General features: G+C 39.6%; 1 protein-coding gene across 6 annotated transcripts in view; it reads right to left on the reverse strand.

Annotated features, from left to right (window-relative positions):
• The window catches only part of HELQ (helicase, POLQ like), a 111,485-nt gene that overhangs the window by 28,890 nt on the left and 65,081 nt on the right, over window positions 1-17,514 (reverse strand). For 3 of the 6 annotated variants that reach the window (XM_037830136.1, XM_037830141.1, XM_037830143.1), the window contains one exon: window positions 1,044-1,907. The exons of 2 other annotated variants lie outside the window; for them this stretch is intronic. In XM_037830136.1, coding sequence (XP_037686064.1) covers window positions 1,800-1,907 — 108 coding nt within the window. In that variant the 3' untranslated portion in view covers window positions 1,044-1,799. Of the gene's footprint in view, window positions 1-1,043; window positions 1,908-5,768; window positions 5,940-17,514 lie in introns of those variants that run through there. One more of the 6 variants, XM_037830140.1, reaches the window with a different exon arrangement.

Raw genomic sequence — 17,514 nt, forward strand, 5'->3', positions numbered from 1 at the left:
ACCCTAACCAAAAGACTAATGTCTGCCCTTACAAGATTGCATTAAAGAACATGGCTTTTCTGGGGGACATAACAGATTCAAACCACTACACACACTTTTGTTCACATAAAGAAATGTGGGGAGATGGGGGGAAGGAGGCAGAGAGTGACGGGAAGTATTGCTGGGGATATCATCATGGTCAAGTGAAGGGAAAACTTAGGAAGGGATAAAATGGACAAATTTTACCAAGGCAATATTGCATAATAGTATAAGTGCATGGACTTTAGACTGAGACAGCCTGGTTTAAATCCCTGCTGCAACTAATTAGGATGTAACCTTGGGCAAGTTACTTTAATTTCTCTACATCTCAGTTTACCCAATGTAAAATGGGGATAAATAATTGTACCTGAATTGAGTAATTCACATAAAGTACTTAAAACATTACTTGGCACACAGAAACCACTAGGTAAATGATTACTGTATTATAAGGGTCTAAAATTTTAAGGCACAAATAACTTATAGGCTGTGAATCTATTTGCAAAGTTTCCAATGATGTCTTTTAGGTGAGAATGTTAACCAAACCAGTTCAGTAACCTCATAAATATTGCTAGTTATCACCTTTTTCCCCTTGTACCAGGTCATCTATATTGAGCTACAATCCTGAAAAGGGAGGGAGGAGAGGCCATATTTAAGTTATATTTAAAGAGAATCTTCAAATTGCTAATTTGAGTAATATTCATTCTTCACAGAGATTTCTCCTTTGTACAGTGAAGTGTACTACCTGTTGTGTGGCATATAATAAAAAAGATCTCAGCCCTCGAGGAGATTACAAACTAGTAACAAAGGAAGATGTGGACATAAATGAAAGGTGGTTCCAGACTGTACGTATCCCAGAAAAACATTCTTAAATCTAATCCATTCCTGTGGTGTAAATCCTCTGTAAGTAGGATCTTTTGATAAGGCTACTTCAGTTAAGGTGTGACCCACCCCATTCAAGATGGGTCTTAATCCTATTATTGGGGTCCTTCATAAGTAGAATGAATATATATATAGAGAAAGCCAGGGAAGCACGAAGATGAAATCAATGAAACCCAAAAGAGAAGGGAGAGACCAGCAGACCCTGCCATGTGCCTTGCCTTGTAACAGAGGAGCCAAGGATCACCAGCGGCCTGTCTTTAGGAAAAAAGCATCGCCTTAATGATTACTTGATTTGAACATTTTCTTGGCCTCAAACTGTAAGCTAATAAATTCCCATTGTTTATGCAATGCATTTCATGGTATCTGCTTCCAGCAGCCTAGGAAACTAAAATAGAGGCCCACAATATTTATAGCAAAGAAAGAGCACCCATGTATGGGCAGGAGGATGAACTTGGGAATAATTTGAGCATTTTTAGTTGACATTTGGAAAGTACATGGCACATTTGAAAGATAATTTTCATGCACTGGGATAGCATATATAAGTTAGTAAATGGATGATTTGGAAACCACAGCAAAAATTCGGGGAATTACAAATGGTCCAGTTTGATGTAGGAAGAGGGTAAGAAAATAATGAAAGATACAGCTACAAAGGTAGGCTAGAGATACGTTGAGGATGTTAGATTTCATTTTGTGGTGGACACTAAGCAAAGAAATAATATGTATTGAAAAAGATGGCATACTAGCAGGAAGATTTCTGCAATTATGGTTGAAAGTATATTCAAACATCAGCTGTAGTTTTTAACATATAATTAAAATATGTATTTTTTCATTTATAAGATATAGGGATCTTTAATAAAACGTAGAATAAATAATTCATATTTGAAAAAAATCATTAGATAGCTTCATGCTTTTTCAGTGGGAGAGACTACAATATCAGGGACATCAGAAGGCAATCGCAGTAACTCTTCTACTTCTTCTTGCAAAGCCTCTGCTTTTTCATGTAACAACATCTACAATAAAAAAAATTAAGACACAAGGCAAAAATATGCATTGTAGAGAACTGCCAACATTTTTACCACCACTATTAGATACCTGAATCCTTACATATTAACAATATAGATATTAATTTGATAATGAGATTGAAAAATGGGCACTTAAGAACAAGCAATTATAGTAAATGAAGCTAGGGCATTTAGTTGAAGTCATTTTAGCTGATCACTGCATTTAGTATAACAAAAATAAAAGCTTTAACAGATATGTTTTATTGAAAACTTGGTCATTTAAAAATTAACTTTTAATCTATAAAATCTGAGACAATTTTGCAAAAATTTAATTAGCTCCTGAAAATGTTATCTATTATATGCATTTTATTCTTCAAAATTTAGTATGCTATCTTTAAAAAAACCTATCAGTATTAAAAAGAAAACTTTTATTGAAACTCCTAAAATTAACATTTAACTTCAAAAGAAACCCAATGAGCAAAGAAAGTATTTCTAACATGAAGCAGAGTAGACGTCAATGAATATTTGTTGAATAATGATTTTTCCTTTCTTCTAAAAATCAAAGATAAAATGTTGGTATGTGTTGCAGCTGGGTTTTGTGTATATGGGAGTGAAGTATTTTGTACTACTTCTGTCACAAAATTTTCATAATAAAATGTTTAGAAAAATCACAGAGGAAAAAATTCACATGAAACCAAGTCAAAGTGAAAAAAAAGGCACTCTCTAGCAATTTCATATAAAGCACATTACACAGTATTATATAAAAGAGATTAAAATGTAATTAGGTAAGCTTTTAAGTATGGTCCAGTAGGTGGCCATGTAAAAGGTATCTCCCAACACATCCTCTGTCAACTACACAGATCAATAAGAACAACAAATAAACCACACAAAATCCATATGTTAGCATTACTAAAATACAGAGAATACCATCAACCTCAAATTACTTGCAGTTAAAATCAAACAAACAAAAAAACCTACCAATTTCCAGCAGAGCCATTTCTTGAGTTCCCACTCTAAGCATTTGTGGAGAACAAGGTGGAATTGAGAAAAAAAATATATGAATGAAAAAAGAGAGAATAGAGAATCTTAAAAATCACCTCCAGAGAGAGAAAGGCTACCCCAAGTGCAAAAATACTAAAAAAGAATCTTGGTAGATTAAAGCATTTTCTATAGGAAGAGACTTCAAGTTTATGTGGGACTCCAAGAGGAAGTCTTGGAAAGACAATGCTTCTGGGGGAAAGAATGGGTAAAAGGGGAGAGGTACCCTCCAGAGGTTGAACAGTGAGGGGAAAAGAAATAAGAGGGCAAAACTTAGGGTTCTGTAGGATAAAAGGAAATTAAAAAAAAGAATCAAAGGATACAATCCCTCCTTGCCCCCACCCCAAAAGTCATCCATTAAAGAAACCATACTTCAATGCACTGACAGAAGAGAGGACTATTGAACGAGGATTCTCATAAATTACTCCAAATTAAGAAGACCAAAAACTAAGAACAGAAATGGGCCCAAACCAAATGTTTATAGAAATTATACCAGATTGGATAGCAAGAGGCAGAGATGGTCACAAATAAAAACAGGTGTTTGGACCCTTGGTGGAGACCTAGGCAGAAAGCAGGCTGAGAAAGATACCCATCTGCAAACATGGACCATTTCATAAAGAAAAAGAAGTATGACTCAGAAGATGAACCAAATGCCAGGAAGACTCATTCCCAGGGAACGGAACTGGGTCCTCATCAAGGAACTGGCCTCATATGCCTGGCTGGATTTGAGAACTGTTGCTGGGCCTCCCATTTTCCTTCTTTTTGAAGGAGAGCATAGTTTAGTTATACTATCTCTGTTTCACCACTATATGTAGTGTCTCTAGTTCACAGGTCTTCAGATTGGGAGGAACTGGGCTTGTGAAATTGCACTTAAGGAGCACTGCTTGCACCTGGGCTTGATTCAGAAGAAAAACTGGCCATGGGCCTGAGTCTGATGCCATAATGGAATGTCTTTGGGGTTCAGGAGGGAGTAGTGAATATATTTTGCATGTAGGAAAATGTAAAGAATTTGTGGCCAGAGGGAAGACATTAAAGATGACTGCAAATTATCTGACATTCCTCCCATGACCAGCCTCCCATGTAAGCTGGCTTTAATAACCGTCTAGTAACTGACAGTATGCAGTGGAAGTGACACTGCACAACTTGAAGCTACATCAGAAGATTGCTTGCATTTTCTGCCTTGGCTTCTTGAAATGTGCACTCTCTCGACACTCTAAGAACCTAGCCACCATGAGAAACCCAGGCTACATGGGAAGGCCATTTGTAGCGCTCCACTTGACAGCGTCAGATAACAGCCAATTTTCAACTGTCAGCTGGTGAATAGTACATCTTGGACATCCAGCCTAGTCAAGACTTCAGATGACCGCAGCCCCAGACAAAATCGACTGCAACTGCATGGAGACCCCAGGCAAGAACCATCCAGCTAAATCCTCCCAGAATTCCTAATATATAAAAACATGAGCAACATAAAATGGTTGTTATTAAACAATATGTAACTGGAAACATTAGAATTAGAGTTATCAGTATGAGGTTATGGCCTTTAATACATTCAACCACCAGTAAAGAAAAATATATTAATATAGGTAAACTATCTGCTGAGAGAACATAAAAGCAATGATATCCCCCTAGCAACAAGCACACCTAGCTCCTAATAAACTTGATTTCCAAATACCATTCATTCTTCACTAAAAGGAACTAGGGCTCTTTGGAAAAATGGCTTATTCCATGGCTAAGGCAAGGAAAATATAAGATGAACCTGGAACAACTAATTGTGCCAGAGTGCCAGTTATCAATTTATTGCTTCTGAGCTCCAAATCCATCTTTCTTTTCCTGTTTGAGACACTAGACCTAGATCCTGTAAACATTTTTCTTTTGCCAGCTTGTATGATGTTAAGCTTTGTCAATAGAGAGTACTGCAGGGACCCTGTAGGAGGGGCTTCTCTTCCTGGTTCTGGTGTGCCTCTTTTGCTTATTGCTCTTGTGGTGTTTGGCCATTGGGTGCTGGACACCCAATGGTGCTCATTCCTAGTGAGTTTCAATAGTAGCCCTGCTGGGGGCAGTTTCCTGATGAGTTCCACAGGCACCAGAGCTGGCTTCCCAGCAAGTTAAACAGCACAGCACAGTCCAGGCAGCTTCCTGGCAGTTTTGTTGGCACCCCAGCAGTGGTTTCTGCTTACCAGCCTTGGCTGCAACACTTCAGAAAACTTGCCTGCCACCCAGCAAGCCACAGTCACATCCTTTTCAGTGAAGTCTGAATCTCATCCTTAGGGGGTGATGTGTGGTAGGTAGGGGTGGACCCTCTGTCAAATTTATTCCTTCTGTATTCTTTAAAGTTCTGTTTACTTCCTAGAAGCCAACCCCTGTTTCTAGTTACTCAGTCTTTATATTAAACTTTCCTGTTGAAATCACTGTGGATTTCTGTCTTCTGACTGGACCTTGATAGATAGTCAGAAAGTGAGAAAATACACAAAGAATGATGGGAACAGGTCAAAAATACACAGGAACTGGCTGGCAAGGGCTTGCATTGACTAAATCTGAGACCAGTTGAACACTCAAATAAGGAATGATAGTAATGAATTATAACCTATTGAATAAGAATGAACCTATGAGTCCACCCTGATATACATAAATGATCAAATATATAAATGCAGAAGGAAAAGCTCCTGCTTATAATAGAATGCCAATAAATAAATGTAGAAGGAATGATGGAGTTAGAAAATCACCATTTGACAAACATCATAGAAATAAATGACACAGGCAAGAATCATCAGTGGATATAAAATGAGGTGTGAAAGTTTAATGATGAATAGCATATTTACATAGTCTCAAAGTATCCACCTCAAATATTTACTAGTTAAAAAGGGAAAAATAAGAAATATACAGTGGAGAAATTTGGCAGACTTCCTTCACTACATGATCAAGCTCCCACTCTTGATCCCACACGATCAAAGTTAGCATCAGTAATTGGACAAACTGACATCATGTGGCTCCTGATATGATTTCCTATGAAAGATATAACACGTTTTTTGTGGCATTCTTGCCAAAAACTGCATAACTCCAATATAATCATAAGGAAACACCAGACAAACCCAAACTGAGAGAAATTCTTCAAAATACTAATACTGGTCTTCTTGCATCAAAAAAAATGATGTCAAGACTGTGAAATTCAACAACACACTAAGGAACAGTTCCATAGTAAAGGAATCTAAAGAGATACAAAAATGCCACATGTGATCCTGGACTGCACTTTGACTAGAACTTTTTTGTGCTATAAAGGACATTATTGAGGCAACTGGCAAAATATGAAGAGAGTCTTTAGATTAGATAATGGTATTAAATCAATGTTAATCTTCTGATTTTGGTAATTGTATTGTGGTTATGTAAGAGAATGTCTTTGTTCCTAGGGAATATATACTGAAGTTTTTAGGGATAAAGTGTTACTATGTCTGCAACTTAAGTGGTTCAAATCATATCATATGTATATACATTTGTATGTATACATAAGAAGAGAAAGAGGGAAAAATAGAGAGAGAAAAATGATCAAGTGAATGTAAAGTAAAAAACAAAAATTACCCCCCCAAAAAGGCACTCAGGTTTTTAACATCTATAGATCTTCATTAGATACTGTTTCAGGTGCTCAGAACATAGGAATGAACAAAGCAGAACTGTTTTCATGGCATTACATTGTAGGGGTGGGGGGGAGGAGACAGATAATAAACAGGAGAGATAAGGGAATTACATAAATTAAATAGAATAGACAAGAGATAAGCACTATGGAGAAAAAGAAAACAGGACAAACAGAATTAGATGTGAAGGGAGAGGGGATGCAGTTTTAAACAGGGTGTTAAGGGCAGGATGAGAAGGGGAGAGGAGCAAGAGATAAGGTCAGAGGGTTCACAGGGAGTCAGATCATGCAGGGCCTTGGAATACTTTCTTCACTTGGCTTCCAGTATGCCACACTTTCCCACTCTTCCTCTTACTTCATTAGCAATTCCTTCTTAGTCTCTCATGCTGGTTCTTCCTCTTCTCTCTGCCCTCTTTACAGAGGAGTATTTCACAGTTCTATCCTTAGATCTCTATCTTCTACTTACTTCCTTGTTGATCTTATCTAGTCTTGTGGCTTTTAAATGTCATCTGTTTGCTGGCTACTACAAAATTTAAATTTTCAGCCCAAATCTCTATCCTGACTCTATACTTGACATCTCCACTTGGATATCCTGTAGAAATATCAAATTTGACATCTCTAAAACTAGGCAGCTGGTCTTCCCCATCTCAGCCAGTAGCACTCACATCCTCTCTGATGTTCAGGTCCAAAACTTTGGAGTCATTCTCTCACACACCGGATCCAATTCATGAAGAAATCACACTGCATTTATTTTTGAAATTATATCCTGAATATGATGACTTCTTACTACCTCTAATTGTTTTTCTCATTAATTATAGCAATGGCCTCCTAACTGCTTTCCTCGTTTCCATTCTTGCTTCCATGTAACCTCTAACCTACTCCTGTACCCTAAAACCTTGCAGGGGATTCCCATTTTATTCAGTATGTCCTTCCCTTCTCCCTTTCTCTTTTGAACTGGTTGGAAAGCAGAAAGGCTGGTGGGAACTGGAGCATCTATTTAGTCCATAAGCCATGTATTGAGAAAGGCTGAGCAATAAGATAGAGGAAGTATTGGTCTCTGGATACACCCTACCCTGCATTAGGTATGAATTGCTTATATGTGAACTTACATAACAATTTTTTTCTAATTCAAAGTAACTTATTTTGGTCTTTCTTACTCCAGCTCCATCTGTACCCTTAGTAATACAAATTCTAACTCCATAGTCCTGACTCTACTTACTGACTTGGGTAAATCCCTTAATTTCTTTAAATCTTATTTATTTAGTCAAGTATTTATTAAATGATTATTACAGGCTGAGTACTGTGCTAGGTGCTACAGTAATGCAAATGACTATAAAATCATCCCTGCTAACCCCAAGAACTCCTAATCTAATGGAACAAGTTCAGACGTTGTGTCCTCATCTGTAAACTGAGGATAACATCAACTCTGTCAACCTCATAAGAATGCGATAAAAATCAATTAAGAGGCGGGGCAAGATGGCAGACTGGTGAGCTGTAAGTTTTAGTTACTCCTCCAGTAAAGTAGGTAAAAAGCCAGGAACTCCGTGGACTGGACACCACAGAGCAATCTGTCTTTGGGCATACTTCATACAACACTCATGAAAATGTCAAACTGCTGAGATCAGCGAAATCTGTAAGTTTTTGCGGCCAGGGGACCCGCGCCCCTCCCTGCCAGGCTCAGTCCTGTGGGAGGAGGGGCTGCCAGCTCCGGGAAGGAGAAGGGAGAACTGCAGTGGTAGCCCTTCTCGGAAACTCATTCTACTGATTCAAACTCCAACCATAGATAGACTGAGACCAGACACCAGAGAATCTGAGAGCTGCCAGCCCAGCAGAGACGAGACAGGCATAGAAAAAAAAAAATAACACGAAAAACTCCAAAATAAAAGCAGAGGATTTTTGGAGTTCTGGTGAACACAGAAAGGGGAAGGGCGGAGCTCAGGCCTTGAGGCGCATATGCAAATCCCCAAGAAAAGCTGATCTCTCTGCCCTGTGGACCTTTCCTTAATGGCCCTGGTTGCTTTGTCTATTAGCATTTCAATAACCCATTAGATCTCTGAGGAGGGCCCTTTTTTTTTTTTTTTTTTTTTTTTTAATGCTTTTTCCTTTTTCTAAAACAATTACTCTAAGAAGCCCAATACAGAAAGCTTCAAAGAACTGCAATTTGGGCACATCAAGTCAAGAGCAGAACTAAGAGAGCTCTGAGACAAAAGGCAATAATCCAGTGGCTGAGAAAATTCACTAAACACCACAACTTCCCAAGAAAAGGGGGGTGTCCGCTCACAGCCACCATCCTGGTGGACAGGAAACACTCCTGCCCATCGCCAGCCCCATAGCCCAGAGCTGCCCCAGACAACCCAGTGTGATGGAAGTGCTTCAAATAACAGGCACACACCACAAAACTGGGCGTGGACATTAGCCTTCCCTGCAACCTCAGCTGATTGTCCCAGAGCTGGGAAGGTGGAGCAGTGTGAATTAACAAAGCCCCATTCAGCCATCATTTCAACAGACTGGGAGCCTCCCTACACAGCCCAGCAGCCCAGAACTGCCCTGGGGGTATGGCACTCACCTGTGACATAGCACAGTCATCCCTCAACAGAGGACCCGGGGTGCACGGCCTGGAAGAGGGGCCCACTTGCAAGTCTCAGGAGCCATACGCCAATACCAAAGACTTGTGGGTCAGTGGCAGAGACAAACTGTGGCAGGACAGAACTGAAGGATTAGACTATTGCAGCAGCTTTAAAACTCTAGGATCATCAGGGAGATTTGATTGTTAGGGCCACCCCCCCTCCCCGACTGCCCAGAAACACGCCCCACATACAGGGCAGGCAACACCAACTACACACGCAAGCTTGGTACACCAATTGGGCCCCACAAGACTCACTCCCCCACTCACCAAAAAAAAGGCTAAGCAGGGGAGAACTGGCTTGTGGAGAACAGGTGGCTCGTGGACGGCACCTGCTGGTTAGTTAGAGAAAGTGTACTCCACGAAGCTGTAGATCTGATAAATTAGAGATAAGGACTTCAATAGGTCTACAAACCCTAAAAGAACCCTATCAAGTTCAGCAAATGCCACGAGGCCAAAAACAACAGAAAATTATAAAGCATATGAAAAAACCAGACGATATGGATAACCCAAGCCCAAGCACCCAAATCAAAAGACCAGAAGAGACACAGCACCTAGAGCAGCTACTCAAAGAACTAAAGATGAACAATGAGACCATAGTACGGGATATGAAGGAAATCAAGACTCTAGAAGAGCATAAAGAAGACATTGCAAGACTAAATAAAACAATGGATGATCTTATGGAAATTAAAGAAACTGTTGACCAAATTAAAAAGATTCTGGACACTCATAGTACAAGACTAGAGGAAGTTGAACAACGAATCAGTGACCTGGAAGATGACAGAATGGAAAATGAAAGCATAAAAGAAAGAATGGGGAAAAAAATTGAAAAAATCGAAATGGACCTCAGGGATATGATAGATAATATGAAACGTCCAAATATAAGACTCATTGGTGTCCCAGAAGGGGAAGAAAAGGGTAAAGGTCTAGGAAGAGTATTCAAAGAAATTGTTGGGGAAAACTTCCCAAATCTTCTAAACAACATAAATACACAAATCATAAATGCTCAGCAAACTCCAAATAGAATAAATCCAAATAAACCCACTCCGAGACATATACTGATCACACTGTCAAACACAGAAGAGAAGGAGCAAGTTCTGAAAGCAGCAAGAGAAAAGCAATTCACCACATACAAAGGAAACAGCATAAGACTAAGTAGTGACTACTCAGCAGCCACCATGGAGGCGAGAAGGCAGTGGCACGATATATTTAAAATTCTGAGTGAGAAAAATTTCCAGCCAAGAATACTTTATCCAGCAAAGCTCTCCTTCAAATTTGAGGGAGAGCTTAAATTTTTCACAGACAAACAAATGCTGAGAGAATTTGCTAACAAGAGACCTGCCCTACTGGAGATACTAAAGGGAGCCCTACAGACAGAGAAACAAAGACAGGACAGAGAGACTTGGAGAAAGGTTCAGTACTAAAGAGATTCGGTATGGGTACAATAAAGGACATTAAGAGAGGGAGGGGAAAAAAACATATCTGACAAACATAAACCAAAGGATAGGATGGCTGATTCAAGAAATGACTTCAAAGTAATAACATTGAATGTAAATGGATTAAACTCCCCAATCAAAAGATGCAGACTGGCAGAATGGATCTAAAAAAATGAACCATCAATATGTTGCATATAGGAGACTCATCTTAGACACAGGGATGCAAAGAAATTGAAAGGGAAAGGAGGGAAAAAATTATTTCATGCAAGCTACAGCCAAAAGAAATCAGGAGTAGCAATATTAACCTCAGATAAAATAGACTTTAAATGCAAGGATGTTATGAGAGACAAAGAAGGCCACTACATACTACATACTAATAAAAGGGGCAATTCAACAAGAAGAAATAACAATCATAAATGTTTAGGCCCCAATCAAGGTGCCACAAAATACACGAGACAAACACTGGCAAAACTAAAGGAACAATGGATGTTTCCACAATAATTGTGGGAGACTTCAACACATCACTCTCTCCTATAGATAGATCAACCAGACAGAAGACCAAAAAGGAAACTGAAAACCTAAACAATCTGATAAATGAATTGGATTTAACAGACATATATAGAACATTATATCCCAAATCACCAGGATACACATTCTTCTCCAGTGCTCACGGAACTTTCTCCAGAATAGATCAGACGCTGGGACATAAAACAAGCCTCAATAAATTAAAAAAAAAATTGAAATTATTAAAAGCACATTCTCTGAGCACAATGGAATACAATTAGAAGTTAATAACCATCAGAGACTTAGAAAATTCACAAATACCTGGAGGTTAAACAACATGCTCCTAAACAATCAGTGGGCTAAAGAAGAAACAGCAAGAGAAATTGCTAAATATATAGAGATGAATGAAAATGAGAACAGAACATATCAAAACCTATGGGATGCAGCAAAAGTGGTACTGAGGGGGAAATTTACAGCACTAAACACATACATCAAAAAGGAAGAAAGAGCTAAAATCAAAGAACTAATGGAGCAACTGAAGAAGCTAAAAAATGAAAAGCAAACCAACCCTAAACCAAGTAGAAGAAAAGAAATAAGAAGGATTAAAGCAGAAATAAATGACATAGAGAACAACAACAACAACAACAACCAATTGAGAGGATAAATAACACCAAAAGTTGGTTCTTTGAGAAGATCAACAAGATTGACAAGCCCCTAGCTAGACTGACAAAATCAAAAAGAGAGAAGACCCATATAAACAAAATAATGAAAGAGAAAGGTGACACTACTGTACATTCTGAAGAAATTTAAAAAAATTATAAGAGGATACTATGAACAACTGTACGCCAACAAACTGGATAATGTACAGGAAATGGACAATTTCCTGGAAACATATGAACAACCTAGATGGACCAGAGAAGAAATAGAAGACCTCAACCAACCAATCACAAGCAAAGAGATCCAATCAGTCATCAAAAAGCTTCCCACAAATAAATGCCCAGGGCCAGATGGCTTTACAGGGGAATTCTACCAAATTTTCCAAAAAGAACTGACAGCAATCTTACTTAAACTCTTTCAACATACTGAAGAAAATCGAACACTACCTAACACATTTTATGAAGCTAACATCAATCTAATATCAAAACCAGGCAAAGATGCCTCAAAAAAGGAAAACTACAGGCCAATCTCCCTAATGAATATAGATGCAAAAATTCTCAACAAAATACTTGCAAACTGAATCCAAAGACACATTAAAAAAATCATACACCATGGCCAAGTGGGGTTCATTCCAGGCATGCAAGGATGGTTCAACAGAAGATAATCAATCAATGTATTACAACACATTAACAAATCAAAAGAGAAAGTCCAATGATCATCTCAACACATGCTGAAAAAACATTCGACAAAATCCAACATCCTTTTTGATAAAAACACTTCAAAAGGTAGGAACTGAAGGAAACTTCCTCAATATGATAAAGAGCATATATGAAAAACCCACAGCCAGCATAGTACTCAAAGGTGAGAGACTGAAAGCCTTCCCTCTAAGATCAGGAATGAGAAAAGGATGCCCGATGTCACCACTGTTATTCAACATTGTGCTAGAAGTGCTAGCCAGGGCAATCCGGCAAGACAAAGAAATAAAAGGCATCCAAGTTGGAAAGGAAGAAGTAAAACTATCATTATTTGCAGATGATATGATCTTATGTCTGGAAAACCATGAGAAATCGACGATACAGCTACTAGAGCTAATAAACAAATTTAGGAAAGTAGCAGGATACAAGATTAATGCACATAAGTCAGTAATGTTTCTATATTCTAGAAATGAACAAAGTGTAGAGACACTCAAGAAAAAGATACCATTTTCAATAGCAACTAAAAAAATCAAGCACATAGTAATAAACTTAATCAAAGATGTAAAAGACCTATACAAAGAAAACTACATAACTCTACTAAAAGAAATAGAAGGGGACCTTAAAAGATGGAAAAATATTCCATGTTCATGGATAGGAGGCTAAATGTCATTAATATGTCAATTCTACCCAAACTCATCTACAGATTCAATGCAATCCCAATCAAAATTTCAACAACCTACTTTGCGGACTTGGAAAAGCTAGTAATCAAATTTATTTGGAAAGGAAATATGCCTTGAATTGCTAAAAACACTCTAAAAAAGAAAAACAAAGTGGGAGGACTTACACTTCCTGACTGTGAAGCTTATTATAAAGCCACAGTAGTCAAAACAGCATGGTACTGGCACATAGACATATTGATCAATGGAATCAAATTGATAATTCGGAGATAGACCCCCAGATCTATGGCTGACTGATCGTTGATAAGGCCCCCAAAGCCAATGAATTGGGACATAACAGTCTTTTCAACAAACGGGGCTGGGAGAGTTGGCTATCCATATGCAAAAGAATGAAAGAGGACCCCTACCTCACACTCCACACAAAAACTAACTCAAAGTGGATCAAAGATCTCAATATAAAAGACAGTACCATAAAACTCTTAGAAGATAATGTAGGGAAACATCCTCAAGACCTTGTATTAGGTGGCCACTTCCTAGACCTTATACCCAAAGAACAAGCAACAAAAGAAAAAATAGATAAATGGGAACTCCTCAAGCTTAGAAATTTCTATATCTCAAAGGAATTTGTCAAAAAGGTGAAGAGGTAGAGTGAAAATCCAGTAAAGAAAGGAGCAGACATCGCCATAGGGAGGGACAGGTGAAGAATCCCAGGGTTGCCAGACCCCACCAGCCAGAAGCTATGGACCCTAGGAGGAAGCAAGCCTTCCAGCTGAGCCTTGATTTGGACTTCTAGCATCTGAAAATGCTCTGCAAAAAGATTAACAAGGTCTAGAGCAAGGAGAACATCTGGAAATATGAGCTTCGCCCTGAGTATGTTTGGAAGCTGATGGTTGGGGAGAGGACATATGAAGTTACTTCCATGTTTAAGAGCCTGGTACCCCAGTGATGCAAACAAGGAAATAGACTCAGGTCACCCAGCTGGGAAACAGTGGATCCATGATGCTGACACCTGCATTTTCCTTCACCCAGCTAGAACTTCTCTTCTGGCTCTTAAGACAATCCATATTAGAAGGTGAAAGGATACATCAAAGAAAGGAAGGGACGAATCCTGATTGCCTGAGACAGAGCAACCCCAGTCACCTTCATCAGAATGGTCATTCTGGAGGAGAGCATGTGATCCAATTCTGCTAACAAGGAATAATGAGTGGGTGCCAGAGATGTCTCTGAGAATAAAACATTAAGAAGACACAGCACCTGCTTTGCATCATCTTAAGTTTCATGGAGAAGAGAGAAAAAGCAGAAATAGCAACCCACAGTGCTCATGCTTGATGACCTGGACTTTATCTCATAGCACTGTGTATTTCTTCCTTGGAGAACTCATCACAACTTCCATTTTATACCTGTTTGTGAGACTGACTAAGTTTGGTCTCCCGATCTAGACTATAAGCTCTCTAAGAGTAGTGAGGGAGCTGTTTTGGCCTCTACCATAATACTAGAACCTACTAGTGCTGGCACTTAGTAGGTCTTCCACAAAGAGCAACTGAATAGATCATAGAGGGGAGGTACAATGAAGCATTTTAATCTAGCAAGAGGCATGGCTAGGTTTGCACTTTGGGAAGGTCATCCTGACCACAGGCAGGGTGCCCTGTGAGGAGGCTGTTAGGATAACCTGAGTGGGAATGCTGAGGAGACAGCCCAGTGCACAGCACCACAAGCAGGCAATTAATTCCAGAGGTCCTCCAGGCCACGGTGACTGAGAAGATATAAGAGGGGAGGGAGAGAGGGCAAGCAATAATGATTCCCAGGTTCTGGTTTCTGTGGATTTTGGTTACATTTCCCCTAGAAGAGAATCCAAGAGGAGAACTGGTCTGGAAAGAGGGGAGATGTGTGCAAGACGCCTCAGTATTTTCATGTGGCCAGAGTGGTCCCCAGGCTCCAGTTGTCCTGGACAGCAGACTTGGAAAGCCCGTTGTACACTAGGAAGGCTCAGCCTGCCCGATGCTGGTAATCCCTGTTTTTAACCCAGCATCCTTTCCAGAACTGCCCCTCTTTGGACACACCTGCTGAACGTCAATGGTCCTTAAGACAGTGAAAGTTTAATGCATCCTTTGCCAATTCCCTGGCCGCTGTCCAGCAAACACTGAATGTCCAGGATTTCCCACTACCAGTGTTGATTATCCTCCTTTTGTAAGGACTTAGGGTGTATCTAAGTCAGCATTCTCTCCCAGTAGTCAGCTACCTCTCTCAATTGTTTCAGAGCAGAGGGGTACCCTTACCGAGTGTAGAGGTATTAGGTGCTATCTGCAAATAGCCTTGGTCTCCTCTCCTTCGGCTCAGTAGGAGGATGGTAGTTCCCACTCCTTTAAATCGTGGATAGCCGTGTGACTCACTTTGGCCAATGGAACGTGATGTGTGTCACTTCTGGGCAGAATCTTTCAAGGCCAATGTGTGGCTTGCAATACTCCCCCTTCCTGTCTTGGCCAACATGGAACACGGAGATGGAGTCTCCACGTTGTTGGGCCTTTTAACTGACTATAAACAGTAGAGTTCTCCCATCCCACCACCAACAAATTTGGACATTTAATGTGAGTGAGAAGTAATCCTTTGCTGTTTCAGACAATTAATTTTGGGGGTTGTTACTGCAGTATTAACTAGACTATTCTGACTGACACCACAAGGAACAAAATATCCTCAAATAAACTTGAGTGCACTGAGCATTGAACAAACTTGGCTGAGTAAACTCCTGAAATGGTCAACACTTGCCTCTAGAGAGGTGGGGGCAGAAAGTTATCAGTCTGAATTTCAAACGTGCCATTCACTAGATGCGTTTCACTGGTGGCTTAATAAAACTGGTCCTCTATTATCTCAAGTGTAAAATGGGAATCATAATACAACATAGTGAGGCGTAAAGACGACATTGTATATATGGCAGTTGGCACAGCACCTAGCACTATTTAAGCATAAATGTCAGTTCCCATCTCTTCCTCATTCCCCTCTAGGACCTGCCCTTCTTCTCCCCACTCTCTTTTCAGATGGATTGAGATCACAGGTGCTTAAGATGTGGGTACATGGAAGAACCTCAGGAATAATTAGTCAAAATACTTCCTTTTATAGAGAAGGATGTTCAAATCCAGAGAGGAGAAATGACTTGCCTATTGTCATATAAGACTTATGACCTAGAGGGACATGGAATCTGAAATTCAGACTCAGCTTCCATGCCCGTATATATCCTTGAGCAAACTGTTTCATGCCTCTGAGACTCTACTCCCTCCTTTGAGAGATGGGAATAATAACAATACCCACGTGTGGTGGTCTACGTTATCGTTTGTCCATATTGGGGTCTTCTTCCTGTGGCACCCTTCCCTGCAGGAAGACTGTACATCCCCACCCTGTCAGCTCAGACTTGGTCATGTGATTTGCTCCAGCTAATTAAAAGGGAACAGAGGTATCAATCCCAAGCAAAAGCTTTAAGAGCCATTGCGCAGCTCACCGCATAGTCTTTTCCCTCTGCCACAGTGACCAACAATGCTACAGGCAGATACTGCTCCACCAGCCTGGGTCCCACCCGAAAGAAAACACAGAGAAGAGACACAGCTGACCTACGGTGAGCAAGTAGTAAGAGTGAGAAACAAACCTCTTTCAAGAGCCACTGAGATTTGGGGGGTCATTTGTTACAGCAGCAATATGTAGTCTATCCTGCCTGATGTACCTACTACATTATGGATTTGGTATGAGGAATCATTTAAATGAAACAATGTATATAAAGCTATCTAGCGCATAGTAGGTCTTCATAAATATTAAGGGCCCCCTTCAAAGTCCTGAGTGGTCTCTAGCTCATGTGATATAGATAGGTAGATAGATAGGTAGATAGATCTTCTGGCATATTCTCTGAAACATAGTAGGTGCACATCACACATTAATGCATTCTGTTCCTGTATTCTGCCACCTCACTGAACTCTCCTTGCATAAAGAATGTCTTCTGAGAAAGCTTAAAAAAAAAAACAAAAAAAAAAACAGAAGGTGAAGAGGCAGCCAACTCAATGGGAAACATTTTTGGAAACCATGTATGTCATAAAAGACTGATATCTTGCATATATAAAGAAATCCTACAACTCAATGACAATAGTACAGACAGCCCAATTATAAAATGGGCAAAAGATATGAAAAGACAGTTCTCTGAAGAGGAAATACAAATGGACAAGAAACACATGAAAAAATGCTCAGCTTCACTAACTATTAGAGAGATGCAAATTAAGACCACAATGAGATACCATCTCACACCAATTAGAATGGCTGCCATTAAACAAACAGGAAACTACAAATGTTGGAGAGAATGTGGAGAAACTGGAACTCTTATTCAT

This window comes from Choloepus didactylus, chromosome 3 (assembly GCF_015220235.1).
Source record: "Choloepus didactylus isolate mChoDid1 chromosome 3, mChoDid1.pri, whole genome shotgun sequence".
NCBI lineage: Eukaryota > Metazoa > Chordata > Mammalia > Pilosa > Megalonychidae > Choloepus > Choloepus didactylus.